This window comes from Selaginella moellendorffii, unplaced genomic scaffold (genome assembly GCF_000143415.4).
Source record: "Selaginella moellendorffii unplaced genomic scaffold, v1.0 SELMOscaffold_69, whole genome shotgun sequence".
Taxonomy (NCBI): domain Eukaryota; kingdom Viridiplantae; phylum Streptophyta; class Lycopodiopsida; order Selaginellales; family Selaginellaceae; genus Selaginella; species Selaginella moellendorffii.
In genome coordinates, this window is record NW_003314330.1 from 492,864 (window position 1) to 511,528 (window position 18,665).

General features: G+C 40.4%; 4 protein-coding genes across 4 annotated transcripts; 1 reads left to right on the forward strand and 3 right to left on the reverse strand.

The window, feature by feature from the left end:
• The first annotated feature begins 7,833 nt into the window (after positions 1-7,833).
• On the forward strand, positions 7,834-9,035 carry LOC9653499 (chlorophyll a-b binding protein CP29.2, chloroplastic). The gene is made up of 2 exons (XM_002985583.2): positions 7,834-8,445; positions 8,518-9,035. Exons 1-2 carry the CDS (start codon positions 7,906-7,908, stop codon positions 8,875-8,877), a joined length of 900 nt encoding a protein of 299 aa, XP_002985629.1. The 5' UTR covers positions 7,834-7,905; the 3' UTR covers positions 8,878-9,035.
• Positions 9,032-10,999, reverse strand: LOC112340699 (pentatricopeptide repeat-containing protein At1g03540-like). The gene has a single exon (XM_024659536.1). It carries the CDS (start codon positions 10,997-10,999, stop codon positions 9,032-9,034), a length of 1,968 nt encoding a protein of 655 aa, XP_024515304.1.
• A 4,084-nt stretch (positions 11,000-15,083) lies between these two features.
• LOC112340710 lies at positions 15,084-15,632 on the reverse strand. Its single transcript, XM_024659557.1, has one exon. It carries the CDS (start codon positions 15,606-15,608, stop codon positions 15,228-15,230), a length of 381 nt encoding a protein of 126 aa, XP_024515325.1. The 5' UTR covers positions 15,609-15,632; the 3' UTR covers positions 15,084-15,227.
• A 50-nt stretch (positions 15,633-15,682) lies between these two features.
• On the reverse strand, positions 15,683-18,412 carry LOC9653500 (polyadenylate-binding protein 2). Its single transcript, XM_024659555.1, has 10 exons — positions 18,267-18,412; positions 17,886-18,214; positions 17,712-17,830; positions 17,000-17,656; positions 16,842-16,919; positions 16,697-16,783; positions 16,495-16,638; positions 16,233-16,433; positions 16,014-16,172; positions 15,683-15,957 (listed from the first exon to the last, which is right to left on the reverse strand). The coding sequence occupies exons 2-10, from the start codon at positions 18,154-18,156 to the stop codon at positions 15,775-15,777; spliced, it is 1,899 nt and encodes a 632-aa protein (XP_024515323.1). The 5' UTR covers positions 18,157-18,214; positions 18,267-18,412; the 3' UTR covers positions 15,683-15,774.
• Between the last annotated feature and the right edge of the window lie 253 nt (positions 18,413-18,665).

An 18,665-nucleotide genomic window follows, 5' to 3' on the forward strand; every position in this document is an offset into this window, starting at 1 on the left:
CAATCCATCATGAACCCAGTACACTATGGCAGAAACAAACATTTGGAAATGTTTCACTACTTCATTTGAGAATAGGTAAAGTGAATTTTCCCATTTACTCTTTCCATCATAGGGATGGAGCTGTGGAAGGGATTTACATCCAGATTGATAAGAGGGATTGGCTCAACGAGAGGATGAAGGTGGTGAGGCTGAATTTGTTCTAGGGAATCAACAGTGGTCCAAGTTTAAGATTGCAAAGAACATACTTCAACATTAATCCCACGAGGTATTTGTTTGATCTTTCTTTTTAGATTGCAAGATTGTAAACTCTTGAAACATCAAATTACAGCAGTGCTGAAATGTGTTGTGTGAGACAAGGTTTAGAAGCTGGTGACACCATCATAGTGCTCAGTAGAGCAGTTGCAAACTTCTCATTGAAGAGATTTTTAAGTTGGATGGCTTGTCCTGAGCTATAGGATCATCTTAGTGATGACGTAGCTGACCAAATTCTAGAGGAGCTCCTTGTCTCCAAGTGCCTTGCCAGTGAGGGCCCGAATCTCCAAGACTCCCTCTGTGGTGGTAGTGATGGCAGTAGCCAGCACCCATGTTGAAGATCAGTGCTAGCATCTCAGCAGTGCTGGCTGATATTGGAGCTCAGATTCCTTGCTGCTGGATCATCTGGGCATAGAAAGAACAGTGGGAAGCTTGTTACTCATGATAATATTCAATTTGGGTATGGGTTGATATTAATCCTAAATGCTTATCCATGTGCATAAGAAGTTTTAAATTCAAATCCCATGAGTAAAAATTTAGGGATCAATTCCTACCATGGCTAATAATGATGAATATACTCCTTAATAAATACAAAAGAGATGAGAAATATGTGACAAACTTGAGATTAAAGCTAATGTTGCAAAGTTGCTCTAAATTACATATGAAGAAAAGAAGGCCTATCTTTACTCAATACTCTTGTACTAGTGAGTGATTCTCTAGAACATGCTTAACAATATAAAAGATAAAGAATATATTATACTACTATGTGGTGTGGATATCTCACTATAGTAAGCTTTAATGGAGGAGGTTTGGTAAAGGGAGGCTTTTGCTTAAAAGCCTCAATCTTGTGTGGGTGATGGTTGGCTAGAGATCCTTAGATTGATTTGATTGATTATTTGTGTAGAAATATTTGAGTTGTTTATTCTTCCTTTTTAGAATATTTTTAGTGTACAATTGACTTTCTACTTAGTGCACACAGAAAACTAACATGTTCTTATAAATATGGTCTTACACTATGCTATTATTAAATGTCTTATCTATTTTTTGTCAGTAAGTTTTTATCCTTTGGTGCTCATAAAAGCTCATATTTATAATTGTGTTTGTTCTAATTTAGAACTTTAGAACTCTGATAATATGAGATATATTAATCTTAAAGATAAAGTAAAAACTTTGGTTTGAATTTTAACATTGGAGAGGAACAACTCAATTGTGGTGTGATGCTAAAATGATATGTGAAGAAAATAATGGAAAAACTATTTAATGCTTATAAATTTAGTACATAAAAATGTTATGAAATTGAATAATATGTGTTTTCATATGTAATTTTTCAAACTTATGGGGAGTTGATAATTCTCTATATTCACTAACACCTATAAAAATATCCTATAATTAATAAATCAAAACAATTTGAATTATTGTGATTGACAAGAATAGACTTATTTGTGCTTTCCCAATTGTAATGGACAATTAACTTATTATTCCTTCTTTAAAACTATATGTCAAGTCTATAATTTTTTTTTCATCCTCAACTTAGATGGCCTCCTTAATTTCTAGAAGTATAAGAACAAAAACAAACTTAGAAAAAGAGATTTAAATTTTCATTTTAAAAACTTGTTTATTTCCTTTATGGTGTGAATAAATTTTGATTTTAAAACTTTATTCTTTTAATATAAACATTTTAAATAACTACACTTTTTCATAGTGTCACTCTGTAGCATGATAAACAAACCATGATTCTTTATGCTGATGGTGATATCTTACATGAGTAAGAAAAAAATTGCTATTGTGTTAGAAACTTTTATTTTATAAAAAAAATAGCTATAAAAAATAAAAAAGACTTGTCATTTATAGATTTAAATATATACATATAAAAATATTTATGAAACATTAAAATTGGTTATCTAAGGTGTATATCTGACTTTTAAATAATAAATAATAAAAAATGGAATTTTTTAAATATTTTTTTCATATATAAAAAATTAAATTTAAAATAAATGATTTGTATTAGTTCATATATCAATATTTAGTTTGGCCTTAGAAATGTAGACCTATGAATTTATAACTTTTAAGTTTAATACAATTTGACAAGTATTTTAAATGTATTAAATTATGCATTATATAAATATTAATTGGAAATCTTAAGATTTACTTAAATAATTGTTTTCCATACATTTAACAAGGTAATTTTACTAATATTATTATAGTATTTTAAAATTTAAATTAACAAAAAATTTGTTTAATAAATTTAAATTCGTTCATAAAGTTTTACTGAATTTTTTAGTAAATCAGTTTTCAATTTAATTATGAAATATACTAAATAGCAATAAACTTTATGTTATTAAAACTACTTTCTTAACTTAAACATAAAAAAGTAAAATAAAATAATCTTCTGAAACTTTTATTATCTAATTTGGTTTTTGTTGTTAAAAAATTATTTTAAATTTTTTTTGTGAGGGCCAAGTATACGGCTACGATGCCATATACTAATATTTAGTGGGATTTTGGTAGCCATCGGATTGGTTTCAATCCGGACCACTCGCTCCTATATATAAGCTAAGGTTTTTGGGCTAATTAATATATATATTTTCTGTATTCCCTTTCCATATTTTAAGCACTCACATTGGTGGAGATGAGGGGCACTTTTAATTGTCCCTGAGGAGTGCTTGAATTTGGGATTTTTGTTTAGATTTAACTTTTGCATCTTTTAGATCTAGCTTTTTCTATTTGCTTTATTTTATTCTTCCCTTTCAGGATTTTGGTTTAGATTTAGCTTGTTGCATTGTTTAGATCTCCCATTTCCTTTTCACTTTTTGTCGTTTCTCTTCTTTTGCTCTTTCTTCGTCCATCTTCATGGTAGATCAGCAATCTCCTCCTTTGACTTTGGAGCAGCAGTTGGTACAATTGCTTGATGCTATGTGCTTACAATTGAATAATCAAACTCAATTGATGGCAATGTTCACAGCACGTGGTACAACTCTTCTTACTCTTGGTGATAATCCTCGTGTTCGGCCAGAGTTCTTTCGCAGAAATCCTAGGGATGATGTGTACCATTGGTTCAATCACTTCACCATGATTGCCACATATTATTCTTGGGATGATGCTCAACGTTTGCGTGAGTTTCCCACGTGTCTCCAAGGGATGGCATTGCAATAGTACAATGGTCTGAGCACAGCCACTCGTGGGGATTGGAGTGTTCTCCCAGACATCTTCAAACGTGCCTTCGGACATGTCAACAATGGTGATGATGCCTTCCAACAATTGCATCATCTTCACCAAGGGCCATATGAGTCAGTGATGCAATTTGGCATTTGTTTCCGAAGTCTTTTGCTTCGTGCGGAGTCAAATATGTCGAAGCAGATCAAGCTAGGAATGTTGTGGCCAGCATTTCGTCAAAATCTTGTCAGACTTGTGCATGCACTTGCTCCTGCCACCCTTGACGATGCTCTTCACTTGGCACAATGTTATGAAACGTCACCTCTTCCACTTCTTGCTGCCTGTCCTTCAGCTCCCCTTCCTATGGGTGATGGTCCTATTCCAATGGAGGTTGATGCTATTGTTGCTCGACCAAGGACAAGGGCGAGGATGTGGTTGTGGCCATGATGTTCGCTGCTGGGCCTGTGATGAAGTTGGTCATACTTATCGGCGCTATCGGCGTTTTCCGGATTGGTGACCTCCATTTCCTGGGTGGAGACCTTAGCGTCAGCAATGTCATATTGGTGTTGCTGCAGTGGAAGGTTTGGACATTGAGATGCATCCAGGAAACGAGGAGTTGCACGAGTAATGGAGGGACCTTGCGCGAATAAGTCAGTGACCCTTCCATCTTTCTTTTGGGAGTATCATCAAGGGTTCATTCGGTACCGGTTCATCCAGTGTTTACTTTCCAAGCTTGTTTTTATAACAAGAGGTCTCCTATTATTCTCTCTGTGTTGGTTGATACAGGTTCGAGTTTATTTTCTATTGCTTGACCTGTTGCCACATGTTGCCGTCTACACTTGCGTCGTGCAGCAGAACCAGTTTTCATTCTTTATAGCAACAGCCGTACACATGCATGTGCACGGGATGAGGCAAACCTAGTTGTGCGTGTGGGCGATCTCGAGCTTGAGTTGCAGTCATTACGGGTGGTGCCGAGTCAAGCTTTTGACCTCATTCTTGGTATAGATTTGTTGTAGCGCAATCATGCCAAATGTGACTTTGAGGCTTCTCCCCCTTGTCTCATACTTCCTTATGTTACATCCATTCCTCTCACTTCCATACCACTTTGTCCCTATACTTCTACCTCTGCTTCCATTACTTTTGTTCCCCCACTATTTCCTCCTATGTTTTCATCTTGTTCTGCTCTTCCCTTTTCCGATCCCTCCGATAGTCTTTGTGTTGCAGCGGTTGACTAGCTCATGAAAGAGTATTCTAATCTCTTTGAATTTGATCTATCGTCTGGGGCCAAAATTGCCACACATCATCCCATTCCAACCGAGGATGCTCGTCCAATCAAGGTTCCTATTTGTTATGGGTCACCCAAGGAGATCAAGATTTTACATGCAAATGTCAAGGAGATGTTGGAGAAGGGTGTTATTTAGAAGTCGCAGGGTCCTTGGGCATGTGAACCTCATCTTGTGACGAAACCTGATGGGAGTATTCGTTTCTGCATCGACTATCATCCGTTAAACGAAGTGACGATCCCAGATGTGTACCCTCTTCCTCACACTGCTGATCTCTTGGATCGTTTGGGGCGAAGTCGTTGGTTCACCAAGCTAGATCTTGCTTCTGGGTACTAGCAAGTACTGATGGCCGAAGAAGATATTCCTAAGATTTCTTTTCATACCCTGTTTGGTTTGTATGAGTTCTTGGTGATGCCGTTTGGTTTGAACAATGCTCCAGCAACTTTCCAACAGATGATGGACGAGGTTCTTTGTGATATGCCAGAGGTGACTGCTGACTTCATTGATGATATCTTGATTCACTTGGAAGGGACGTGGGAGGAGAATATTTGTGATGTGTGTAAAGTGTTGAATCGGCTACGGGACGTTGGTTTAAAGTTGAAGCGATCAAAATGCGTGTTTGGGTCCAAGGACACGACTTATCTTGGGTACCTATTTCTCGTGAAGGTTTGCAAGTTGATCCTGACAAACTTGTGGCTGTTCTAAAGTTCCCTACTCCGAAGTGTGTGAATGATCTGTAGCACTTCCTGGGAAATATGCAGTATCTTGGTCGTTTTGTGGATCATCTTTCTGATCACCCTGCACCGTTGCTAAAGTCATCAACATCATCTTTCATTTGGTCTTCAGATTGTGAGCAGGCGTTTGTGGATCTCAAAAAGATGTTGACGACTCCTTTGGTTTTGGCATATCCTAACTACACTCGACCTTTTATTTTGCACGTAGATGCTTCTGATATTGGTCTTGGAGGTGTGTTACAAGAAAGCCCGAGTGTGCCTGGTCAGTGTCATCCCATTGCATATATAAGTCGTACGTTACAACCAATAGAGGTGAACTACTCCACGACAGAGAAGGAGTGTTTAGCGACAGTTTGGGGTTTCGAGAAACTTCATGCATATCTACATGGTTCTCGAACGTTACTTGAAGGTGACCATACTGCCGTTACTTCATTATTGAAGCGGAAAAACCTAGTCAGTCGTACTGCTCTGTGGGCTTTGAAGCTTCAGATATATGATTTTAATGTTGTTCATCGCCCAGGGAGTTCTATGGCTGATGCTGATGCCCTTTCTCGAGCTCCTCTTCCTTCTCCACTCTCTTCTCATGTTTTTGACGAGCATGTTGTTCCAGTATCTGTGGATTTTCTAAACGAGGATTCTGTGCCGTCGGGGGTTGCTGTACTTGATATTCAGTGTCCACAAGGCGCAGAGCAAGATCTACCTTCTCTTGATGAGGTCCACGAGGCTCAAAAGATTGCATCACTTGCTGATGACTTGCTTTTCCGGCATTTACATTCTCAATATCACCTTGAAAATGGCCTTCTTTATTTTGTGGGGACGGATCTTGATGATCATTTACGGCTGGTGGTGCCTTTTGTCTTTATCCCATAGTTTCTCCATGCCTACCATGATTCTCTTGTTCTAGGTGGGCATATGGGACATCGTCATATGACCGAAAAGCTGCATAGGTCTTTCTATTAGTCGGAGATGCGACGTGATATTATCCAGTATGTGCGTAGCTGCGTTTGGTGCCAAGCTCGTAATACTCCCCCTCGTGCTGCAGAAAGACTATTGGAGTCAATTACAGTTTCCCGTCCGTTTGAGTTGGTGACGTTTGATCTTATGGGACCTTTTCCATGGTCGACTGTTGGCAATGAGTATGTTATTATTGCTTTTGACTACTTAATTCGTTGGGTGGAAGTTGGTGCTCTTGCTAGCGCCTCTGCAACTGTTGTTAGATACTTCCTCCTCAATCGAGTGATGTTTCAGCATTCTTGTCTAGAGCGGATTCTTTCAGATAATGGTTCCGCATTTATGGCTGAGGCATTTCGTGTTTTGACGTCTCGGTTGGGAATACGCCACACTTTCACAAGTGCTTATCATCCACAATCAGACGGTCTAGTGGAACGGCTTGTTCGGACATGCAAAGGGATGATTGCAAAGTATATGAACTTTCAACATTCGGATTGGGATGGTTATTTATTGTCTCTTCGGTATGTCTATGTCACAGGGGTGTAGAGTTTTATTGGTGCTTCACCATATAAACTCCTATATGGTCATGATCCAATATTACCAACGGAGCTAGGTTTACCTTCGCAATTGCCATGAGCTCCCGATGCTAAGTCGTAGGATCAATATTTGACGAGCATTCTTCCACTTGTCCGAGTAGAGTCTATTGAACACTTAGGCCGCGTACAAATGGGACAACAACAGTGCTACAACTCCCATCATCATCCACCTGTGGAGTACAAAGTGGATGATTTGGTGTTAGTCTGTTTTCCCCATTTTATGGTACGTGGTTTATTTAAAGGGCTCCTTGCGCAGTGAAAAGGACTGTATCGGGTGTTGCGGCAAGTTGAACCACAAGTTTATGAAGTTCGACATGACATCTAGCAGGCCGATCCTCCGGAGATTGTGCATATGCAACGGTTAAAACGCTTCATACAAATGGATCATGAACAATTAATACCACCTACAGATCCACCGATGCCTTCTCTTGACGTTCCTCTAAATCTTGGCTTGTCTACAAAAGAACCCTAACAGCCTTCCATTATTCCGAGAGGAGGGGATGATGTGAGGGCTAAGTGTACAGCTACGATGCCGTATATTAATATTAGCGTAATAGGATTTTAATAGCCGTTGGATTGGTTTCAATCCGAACCTCTCACTCCTGTATATAAGTTAGGGTTTTTGAGTTAATTAATATGCATATTTTCTATATTCCCTTTCCATATTCTAAACACTCACATTTTCATATTATTTATTATTATTTTATTTGTATTAAATTAATGAGAAAACCTTTATTTCTTACCTTTATCTTTGTTTTTTCTTAGCGAGTCAAGTTCGATTCACTCTCGCGGTCGACCACAAGATAAGCTGGAATTTGTAAGCCGTCGGATCGCTATCCCGCTCTGGTCTTGACGGTCAGGATCTCTCGAGCCAGGATACTCCAATCAAATCCCCTGTTTGTAGAGAAAGAGCGCACGCCCAGGAGGAGCATAGCTATGGCGTCGGCTCTTGCTGCCTCGTCCTTCACGGGCTGTGGCGTCCGCGATCTCGTGGGCTATGCCGCCGCCTCGTCGACATCACAGGTCGCGTCACGGAGCAGCGGCATTGTAGCGCGATTTGGACTCGGGAAGAAGAAGGGCACCAAGAAGGTGACCAAGAAATCCTCCTCGTCGGGCGGTGCAAATCGCCCGCTGTGGTTTCCGGGGGCGAAATGCCCAGACTACCTCGACGGATCGCTGGTGGGCGACTATGGATTCGATCCACTTGGACTTGGTAAGCCCCCAACCTATCTCCAATTCGATGTGGATTCGCTGGATTCGAGCCTCGCCAAGAACATGCCTGGCGAGCTCCTGGGCGAGCGTGTCGAGGATCTGTCGACAATCCGGGCCACTCCCCTCCAGCCTTACACGGAGATCTTTGGACTCCAGAGGTTCCGCGAGTGCGAGCTCATCCATGGCCGCTGGGCAATGCTTGCGACCCTTGGCGCGATCGCGGTGGAGACTTTCACTGGCGTTACTTGGCAAGATGCTGGCAAGGTAAGCTCCTAGTCTCTATCCTCTTTCGTCATCGGATGATCATCTAATTGCTCCTGGACGGATGAAATGCAGGTGGAATTGGACCAAGGGCCCAGCTACTTTGGATTCTCTCTGCCATTCACCATCACCGCGCTGGTGTGGATCGAAGTCCTGGTGATTGGATTCATTGAATTCCAAAGAAACACGGAGCTCGATCCAGAGAAGCGGCTGTACCCTGGCGGGAGCTACTTTGATCCGCTTGGGCTGGCGGCGGATCCCGAGAGGAAGGAGGTGCTAAAGCTGGCGGAGATCAAGCACGCGAGGCTGGCGATGGTGGCGGCGTTTGGATTCGCTGTGCAGGCGGCAGCCACGGGCAAGGGGCCACTCGACAATTGGGTCACCCACTTGAGCGATCCCCTTCACACCACCATCATCGACACCTTCTCCAAGTAGAAATCTTTCAATAAAGAGTGAGAAAGAAGACTGGTATAGCTCGCTCTTCCTTTGGCTAATCGAATCGACCAAGACCAATCAATCGAAAGGAAGATAAAAGAACGTTTGTGAAAAAGTTAACAATTATTAAACTTAATGCTTATATAATTAAATGCTAAGAAGATTTGAAATTATTTGTCAGGAAGAGCTTAGCAATTAGATCATGCCCGGCAGTGTCCCGGTGATCCAGCTTCATGAGAGATTGGAATGCATCGCGGGCGATTTCTCGATTCCTCCACTTCCCACACGCACTCAGCAGTGTTCTCCACGTCACTGCATTGGGCTCGAATGGCATCGACCGGATCATCGCCACGGCCTCACTGATGCGATTGGAGCGGCCCAGGAGATCGATCACGCAGTGGTAGTGCTCAATCCCAACCCGAATTCCACTACCAGCCAAGATCATTGCCTCGAAAATCTTCTTCCCTTGATCAACCAGCCCCATATGGTTGCACAGCGTGAGAATCGAAAGGAGGGTCACACTATCCGGCGCCAATCCCTCATCGTGCATCTGGAAGAAGAGCTCAAACGCGCGAATCACGTCGCCGTGGCGCGCATAGCCACCAATGAGTGCGTTCCACGTCACTGGATTCCTTTTGCACGAGTCAAAGATTCTCCTGGCATCTTTCAAGTCGCCGGCCTTTGCATAGCAGTCAACCAGGGCCGTCTCGAGCGCGTCGGCCCATTGACCACATTGACCGTGGATCATTCCTTGCCGGCAAGCTTCGCCATGGATCGATCGCAAAGGGCTTCTGGCAATGCTGCCACAGGCCTTGATCGCCGCGAGAAATATTGATTCGCGGAAGGTCTCTCCTCCTTGATCCCCAAGTTCTTGGAGCTTCCAAAAGAGTTCCACTGCGATCTCTCCCTCGCTACTCTCAGCGTAACCCAGCAAGAGCGAGGTCCACAGCACAGCAGCGTCGTCGATGGAGCTTCCATGGATTGGAATTCGATCGAAGACACTCCGTGCATCGATCATACTCCCGCATTTGGAGTACATGTCGATCAAGCTGCTAGCTAGAAGCGAATCTATAAGTTCCACCCCTCCGCCACTCCTGCGGACGATCAGGGAGTGAACTGCGAGTCCTCGCTTGAGGCTATCGATCTTGACGTTCTTGGCTGAGATTTCCTGGTCGGCTTCTTTCACAGCAAGGCTCGAGCAGGCTCTTACGGCAGCAGCGAATGTGAGTCGATCCGGCGAGCACGTCATAAGCTCGAGTAGATCGAGAGCGCATTTTTCTTCGTGGTTTTGAGCGTAGGCCATAAGTAGCGCGTTCCAGGAGACGACATCGTGGCTGTGCATTCGATCGAAGATCCGGCGAGCGTCGATCAAGCTCCCACAGCTGGAGTACATGTCGATCAGTGTGCTAGCCAGGAAGAGATTGGAGCAGCAGTCCAAGCCGAAGTTGAGTGCTTTAGCATGCAAAGCCATGCCAGTTTCCAAAAACTTACAAGTGCTCCGTCCTTCCTCATGAGACTCTCGTGCTACTCGAGCACAAGCCTTGAAACCAACCACAAAAGTTCGATCGTCAACCATGGACGATCTCTCTTGAGTGATTTTTGAGAAGAGATCCAGAGCAACTTGACTTTGAGAGCCCATGATGTAACCCAGAAGCAATATGTTCCATGGATAAATCCCATGCGCTGGCATTTTTTCGAAAGCTCTCTTAGCATCCACTATAGAGCAAGAACTCTCGCGAGTAAGTGCATTGAGAAATGCAGTCCAAGTGACAAAATCTCGCTGAGGCATCTCGTCAAAAAGATTTTGTACCTGTTGTATACAATGCCCGGGCGCGGCAACTGCATTCATTATTGACCCCCACGAAACTACACTCCTTTCCGGAATTTTCTCGAAAACAAGCAGCGCATTTTCAACGCTTCCATATTTTGCGCAAGCATTTAGAAGTTTGTTCCACGAGGATACGTCTTTCTGTCCCATTCTAGTGAAAAAGTTCCAAACATCACACAAACACCCGTTCTGGGCATAAGCTTTGAGCATTATGTTCCACGAGAAGAGGTCGGGGTTTATGATCCCGTGGAAAACTTGGGCTGCATTTTGGATGCTCCCGCAGTTCCCGTACATTTCTATGAGCTTGTTAGCTAGGAACCTACTGTATTGGTACTCTGTTTGCAGAATTTGCATGTGAATTCTTTTGCCAGTTTTTAGACTGTGGCATTGTTTGAGAGATTGAGCAAAATCACCTATAGATGGCATTAGTGAGCTGACATGAAAGAATAATGAGGATTCACCATCATAAACAGCCTTGGTTAAAGTTTGGAGAGAAAAGATCAATCCCAGTAAGGCACAATCAAGAGTGTAAATATAATCATAAAGAAAAAAATATTCAACATGTTTATTATTTTTTATGAATGTTTAAAAAATGTTAATATATTTATTATTTTCATATAAAATATAAAAAAAAACAGTTATTTAAATACATTGCACTTCATGGATAAAAACAAATGACTATAAAAATTTCAAAAAATGATTATGGACAATGAGTATTCATTTAATGATGAAAAGTAGATCTCAATTATAAAAAAATTCCAAATATCTAGCCTCACTGTTCATTTATATATTTAACATTTTGGAAATACTAATTTCATTTTATTTCAAATTTATTTCCAAAATATATATATTTTAAAAAATTAAATTATAAATATAATTGAGAAAAAATATTATAAAGATTGAAAGCTTATCTAATATATTATCTTTAATGCACTTTCTACTATTTCTAATTTTTGGCATTATAACAATATTCATTTCCTCTTCAATATAAAAACTTTCAATTTAAAATGTCATATATATCATTATGTTAAACAAATAAAATTTATAAATCATGTAAAAAATTTAAACTTAAAATTATTTAACTCCTTCAATAAGTACAAATTTATTTTCCGAATGGATCTTTAACCACTCTACTCAAACCATTCAAGTAATTTGCATGAAAATCTTTTCACATGAGATGCTATCATCTAAAAGACTAATGTATTCACCTCATATATAATACTAAATCATTAAATTATCATCTAGAATTTTACAAATGCTAAAACAAAAAATTATTTAATCATTTTGAAAAGAGAGTATAAAATTAAATTTTATAAAAAAATTATGGCTATGGATTTATATTGACTTAAATATAGTGAAAAGGTGAAATGCATTATTCAAAAGACTTGTTAAATTTAAAGTATTAAATTAATATGTTATTTTAAGGATAATACAGATTTATTTTCAAAACTATTGGCATATAAATACTTTTTTTCCATTTTTTTCATATTTAAAGTCATACAAAAGCATTCATTATAGCTAAGTAATTTAAATAAATGAATTATTTTTATACTTTAATCAATTTAATATGTTAATAAAATAGAATTTTAAATTTTTATGATATTAAATCTCAAAATATAATTTCCAAAAAAATTATAAAAATGTTTTTAAAATGTTTTTCAAATATTACATGATTGTTAATCATAATTTAGCCATAGCAATAATTTCTTCGAATAAAATTATTGCATTAATAAGGTATCTGTGATGGTGATAACTATATTGTCAATAAATAAAGAAAAACAAAAAGTTTTAATTAATCTGTCAAAATTATAATAACTACTTAATTAATATTTTTGGTATTAAATATTCCTTTTGCCTGAGAAGATTGAATCACTTTTTTCTCTAAACTTTTTAAAATATATTGCATAGTTAACCTTTGTATATTAGTGAACAAAGTTTTTTGTCCTTGTGAGTGTACTTATCATTAAAATATAACCTTGTTTTATATTTGAAACTTATTCTTCTCCAATTAAATTGCATTATCGTACTCAATTATTTGGTATAAGTTTTTAGAATATAAACACACTATAATAGTACTTTGAATTTTATGATAATTATTTTTTTCTACTTATTTAAAATTGTGGTTTTCATGACAAAGCAGACAATGGTTGCTAGGCTTTAAAAGTTTAATGTTTATATGTAATAGCAATCCACACATACAGTTCCAAGAGGCTTAGTTTAGATTGTATTTACTTAATGATTTTAAATTTGATACACTTATAGTAGCTAATTATAGTTCTTATCATATTTTTTAATTTATATTTTAATATAAAACTTAAAATTAAAATGTTCTTTTGATTAAATATATTTGATTTAGTTATTATCTATAATAATAAGAACAAAGGGGCCAAACCCCTGCATCCGTCCGATCCCGGGCCCAGGGCAACCTCGGAAGCCATGGTTCTCTGGAAGGGGAGTCCACCCCAAGCGTGGGCCAGGGTTGGTGGCCATGGTTAGCCAAAATATTGGCTCAATGTTGTGGCAGCTAATGGGCGGGATGCATGTGTGGTCGGGAAGAGAAGAGGGCATGGTGACAACACCATGCACTCCTAAGGCTCCATAGTTGCTCTACTTACTTGCGGTGCATAGCATTTGCTAGGTAAGTACTTGTAATATAATAAACTGCAAACTTGATTTTCTAATGCATGAGTGTCTTACTTTATAATTCAATATTGCAAAACCTATTTAACACTGGAAATGAAACAATGTTTGCCTTAATATATTTAAGTTTTATATTTCTGACATTCAATTATGTTGAGTAATATTAAAGTAAAAGTAATTATAAATGTAATTTTACATTAATATATAAAAGTATTTATCAATTTGAATTATAAAATAAATTTATTTTTGTAAATAAAATTGAATCTCATTTATAAGATCTTGTTAGTGTAAACCACTCTTAATAATTACTAATAACATGTATTTAAAAATTAATATACTAAACGACATGATTCAACTTGACCAAGCATTAGATCTTTATATTTATATGAAGTAAATGAGATTTACTTCATCATTTTTTTCACCTATTATTTTAACATCATACCAAAATTCAGTTTTTCCTCTCCAATGTCTTTCAAATTCAATCCATAATTATTTTCTATCTTTGATATTAATAACTTTTATTATAGTATCTTTATATTGACAATGTAGTTTTGAATTAAAACCCACTAAATTGTAAATATAAGCTTTATGAGTATTGGAAATAGAAAAACTTAAAAATACAGCTAAAAATAGATAAACCATTTTACAATTTTGTAATATTATATAATATTTAACAAGAAAAAACTTATTTTTTATATTTAGTAGAATATTTAACAAGACAAGTGTTTTTATTAAGAAATTCTGTATTTAAAAATAAGAAAATTAGCTTTAAGTTCTTGTTTCTTTTGAGAATATTTTAAAAGAGTAGGATGTTTTAATGAGTGAAAATATTTTTTTATTTTCTCGAGGTATAGTCGATATCCCTAATATGTCTTGATATTCTGATATATTTTACCATCTAACGGATTTAGATTTTTTTTAAAATAAATTCTAAAACATGTTTACTTTCTTAAATAAGAGTTACATCCTTACAATTTATATTTTGCCTTGGTCTTACAATTTATATTTTGGTTTTGATGGCTTTGTTCATCTCTTACAGGATCAAATATGAAACACCATGGATCCAGTTCTAAATTGCTACATAGTGTACTTTTAGAGCTTTAAATTATCAAAAGACCACCATCTCCACTTTTTATATGCCCACTGTTTGGTTTTCTATTTTTTAATTTAGTTTTGTGTTAAGTGTTGCTCTATTCTTTTGAATTATAATATATATTCCTTCCATTTCAATTTCAAAATGCATTTAATAATGTCAAGAATGGTGCACCAAAAATAGTCCTATTAGCCTAATCCCACATTAAAGCCTCCTCTTGCCTCCATGAAATAAAGTGCCACCATGGAAGAGATAGAGAGGGTGGGGACAGGGAGTATCTCAAACATTAAGAGTTGAAGGTAAAGATTACCCTCAAGGGGAAAAGGAATATCCTGTTTTACCAACTTATATTCCCTGCAACATTGTTGATTATCTCACACAATGGCAGAAAACGTCTCCCATATCCGGCTGCTGGATTTAATGGACAAATCTGATCATAGCCCCCTGGCCTTTCGACTACAAACTACAGAGGCTTACCTTTGTATGACTGAGGACAGCCGCAAGGGACGAGGCAGGACAACACTGATGCCAACGAGATTGGACGAAATGGTTATGGCAATTGTCATAGCTACATATTTTAACGGGCTACAGCAATTATCACATATACATATTTCATCGGACTTTTGTAAATAATATATGAATGAATGAATTAAACAATGTATAAATGAAGGCAGCAAATTTAGTCCAATATACAGCCAAACGAAATGAATGAATGAATGAATTGTCTCTAAAAATTCCTACAAAAAAATTCTACACAAAACAATCAACCGGTAGATCCAGTCGTCCAGATCAAGGAATCCCAAAGAGAACCAGCACTCCAGCGAGCATCAGCCACACAAGATGGACGAGAAGCAAAGCCTGCCCGGCCATGGCGCCCTTTCCCAAACCTCCTCCATTTCCAGGGCTACAGTAGCCGGTGTGCGAGATCTCCACGCCGTCGCAAGCGGCATCGCGAGAGCCACACCAATACGTCACGCCGTTCGCCCCACACACTGGATCCGCGCGCAGGCAGCTCACCGGGCACTCGATCTTGGCGGCATCTCCCCCGTCTAGAACCCTAGAACCTGAATCGATGATCGACAAGCGCTGGTCGTCCTGATCGCCGGAGACGAGCGCCAGAAATGCAAGGAGCTGGAGCGCCCACAAGAGCGAATTCTTCTTCCTTCCCATCGATTCATACCCTAACACGCGTTCTTTCTTTCGCAACGTTTATTTGTAAGAACGGAGGTTATTAACAATGCATATCCCAGAGAATCAACTTGTACTTAAATCAAAAGAAACACATCAAAAATTCATTTTAAAGGCCAAAAAAGAAGGAAAAAAATCTCGCTCACGCTCAAGAGAGCTTTGCATTCCTCAACACGTCCATAGCTTCCGCAACCTTGGCCTTGAGTGCTTCAGGCGATTCAATCAAGTGTAACACCTCGGTTTGATCCATCTCCAACAGCATGCCCGTCACCTTCCCCGCGCACTCGTGCTCCAAGTTATCCACCAGCGGATACAGCTGCTCTCCAAGCATCTGTTCGAGTGCTCACATATAAGTATTGTCCCAAGTATCAAAACGATAAAACTTACCACTCGTTGATCGGTTGGTGATGCCGACGCCAAAGCAGAGGCAAGAACATTGATCGGAGGAAGAATTCCAGTCTCGGAGGCTTCTAGTGGCACGGGAAGCATCCCACCCGCATCAGACGAATTCCTAGAGGTCGGAGTGTAACGGAAGTTGCGTCCTCGCTTTATTCCATCACCAAAAACCGAAGTTAGTTCTTCCTCTCTTACACAGACACAACATACCTGTTGAGACATCAACTGCGGTGGCTGCTGCTGCTGCTGCTGCTGCTGCTGTTGCTGCTGCGGAGCACCGCCCCTGCGAGCGTTCGGCCGCTGCTGTGGTTGAGGTTGGCGTTGGACAATCGGCAGAGAGTAGAAAGGTAATTGAGGTCCACCGGGCCTCATTCCAGACATCATCTGCTGCTGATACGCGAATCCAGCCGGCTAGAAACGAAGTGGATGTCGTTAGAAAAACCAATGCCTTGATGCAGAGGCTGACACTTACTTGAGGTGGAAAAGCTGGCGGATGCTGGCCGTAGAAAACTGGCTGCCCCATCCCTGCTCCAGGGTGAAACATGGGAACACTCGAAGCAACAGCTGGTCCTAGCCCGACCGGAACCCGGAATGGTGCAAACTGCGCTTGAGCAGCCTGTCAAACATTGAATTGATCGTTCGTTAAGAGACCAAGCACGAAGGTTTCTACTCACGTTGAATCGCCGCCTTTCATCGCGCTTTTGGGCCAGCGCGACATAAATCGGCTTATTTGCAACCATCCTACCGTTCATCTCAGTCATCTGTTTTACCATAAATTAGAAACGACACCGCGTAGAAGTTTGGATGAAAGAGACGTACCGCTCGGTTGGCTTCTTCTGTCGTGGAGAAGGCCACAAAGCCAGATCCTTTGCTGTGTCCCTGCGGATCCCGCATCACCTACAAGTATTCCAGAAGTCCAAAAATATAAGCGTGGCTTGAACACTGGCATAAGAAAGAGAAAGAGATAAACAACTAACCTTGCATGAGATTATAGTTCCAAACCCGTGGAACAGCTCTCGGAGCTTGTCATCGTCAATGGTGTCATCCAGATTTTTCAAGTAGAGGTTGACGCCTTGATACTTGTCACTCCGCTCCTTCCTCTCCTGGTCATACCTGGCCCTCAACTCGGCCTCCCTTTCGGACTTTTTCTGAGCCCTTCCCACGTACCACTCCTTGTCATCCATCTTCTTCCCGTTCAACTCTTCTACAGCCAGAGCAGCGTCGTCAGCATTCTCAAAGTTGACAAAGCCAAAGCACTTGGACTTCCCTTCCGGATCCCGCATCACTACCGCGCTGCTAATCGGCCCAAACTCTCCGAAAACCCGCTTCAAATCGTCGTCGGTGGTCGCGTCGCCCAGATTCTTTACATACACATTATTGAACTTTGCGATCCCCCCTGTCAAGTCCCTTTCCTGCCGTCGGACAAAAGGCCCCACAAACACTTGCTTTTCAATCAAAAGCATCCCATTCACTTGTTTAATAGCACTTTGTGCCGCGTCTTCCTGTTCAAACTGGACAAAGCCATAGCCCCTTGACTGACCACTGCTGTCCACGGCCACCTTGCACGAGAGGATGTTCCCAAACTGCGCGAAAGTATCATACAGTGCCTTGTTGTCGATGCTCTTGTCGAGGTTCTGCAAGGCAGAAAAGATCAATGCAGACGCGGAGAACCAAAAGAAGCTTGCGTACCTTGATGAAAATGTTTGCCATTCCACTCTTTCGAATGCTGGGGTCCCGATGAGAAAACATGATACGTATCGGCTTCCCATTGACGAGAGAAAAGTTTAGCATCTCCAGCGCTCGGCTGGCTGCAAAGACACCCAAGTAAGAGATACGAGAAAGGAAAACTGAAGCAAAACTTACCATCCTGACCAGTGTTGTAATTGACATAAGCATATCCGAGGGAGCGCTTGGAGATAAGATCCCGACACACCCGAATGGACAGCACTGGAGCAACCTGGTTGAAGACATCGTAGAGCTGGCCCTCAGTCACATTCGGATCCAAATCGCCCACATAGAGTGAAGTCGAGAAGAACTGGTTTGGAGCCGCCGGAGAGACCGGGACAGAGACCGGGACTGGGACTGGCACTGCTCCAGCGCTGCCGGGAGAAGGCTGGACTTGAATCTGAGCCATGGTGTGTTTTTTTTTCTATTTTTTCCCTCCCCTTTATGATTTTTTTGGTCTTTTTTTTCTGCAAAAGAGCACACAGAACTTGAGCTGCTGGAGCGCGATCGACCGCTTACCTGAGCGCCGGCGTGGGAGGAGCAGCCGATCGCAGGGATCAAAACGGCGCCAGCTCCCAGGCGATGAACCCTAAGGGCTACCTTTGTGTTGGAAAACCCTAAACGAAGGCAGAGCGCCGCGTTGCCCTTTGGCGGCGCGGGCAAACTAAAACCAGCATTAAAATTTACTAAATTTTTTTAACCCTAAGACAAGAGACACGACGTTCCCGGTGGAATTTTTGGTTCGATTCGGCCGACGGAAACTTTGGCTAAGAGAGATCGAACTCTCGACGATCATTATTAGGGCTACTTTTCAAACATTCCCGCCAAGCAGGCGACACGTGGTGGACATCCGACGGTGTTGCTCACGGGCACTCCCGGCCGTTGATAACCGGGGATTGTGTGAGCTACTTGGCGGGA

Excerpts from the sequence above, each read along its gene's own strand:
- LOC9653500 (XM_024659555.1), bottom strand. The coding sequence starts at position 18,156 with ATGGCTCAGATTCAAGTCCAGCCTTCTCCCGGCAGCGCTGGAGCAGTG. Across the intron at positions 17,831-17,885 it reads TTACAACACTGGTCAGGATG|CCAGCCGAGCGCTGGAGATG; the intron begins GTAAGTTTTGCT and ends GTGTCTTTGCAG. Across the intron at positions 16,434-16,494 it reads CGCCAGCTTTTCCACCTCAA|CCGGCTGGATTCGCGTATCA; the intron begins GTAAGTGTCAGC and ends CTTCGTTTCTAG.
- LOC112340710 (XM_024659557.1), bottom strand. The coding sequence starts at position 15,608 with ATGGGAAGGAAGAAGAATTCGCTCTTGTGGGCGCTCCAGCTCCTTGCA.
- LOC112340699 (XM_024659536.1), bottom strand. The coding sequence starts at position 10,999 with ATGTACGGGAACTGCGGGAGCATCCAAAATGCAGCCCAAGTTTTCCAC.
- LOC9653499 (XM_002985583.2), top strand. The coding sequence starts at position 7,906 with ATGGCGTCGGCTCTTGCTGCCTCGTCCTTCACGGGCTGTGGCGTCCGC. Across the intron at positions 8,446-8,517 it reads CTTGGCAAGATGCTGGCAAG|GTGGAATTGGACCAAGGGCC; the intron begins GTAAGCTCCTAG and ends GATGAAATGCAG.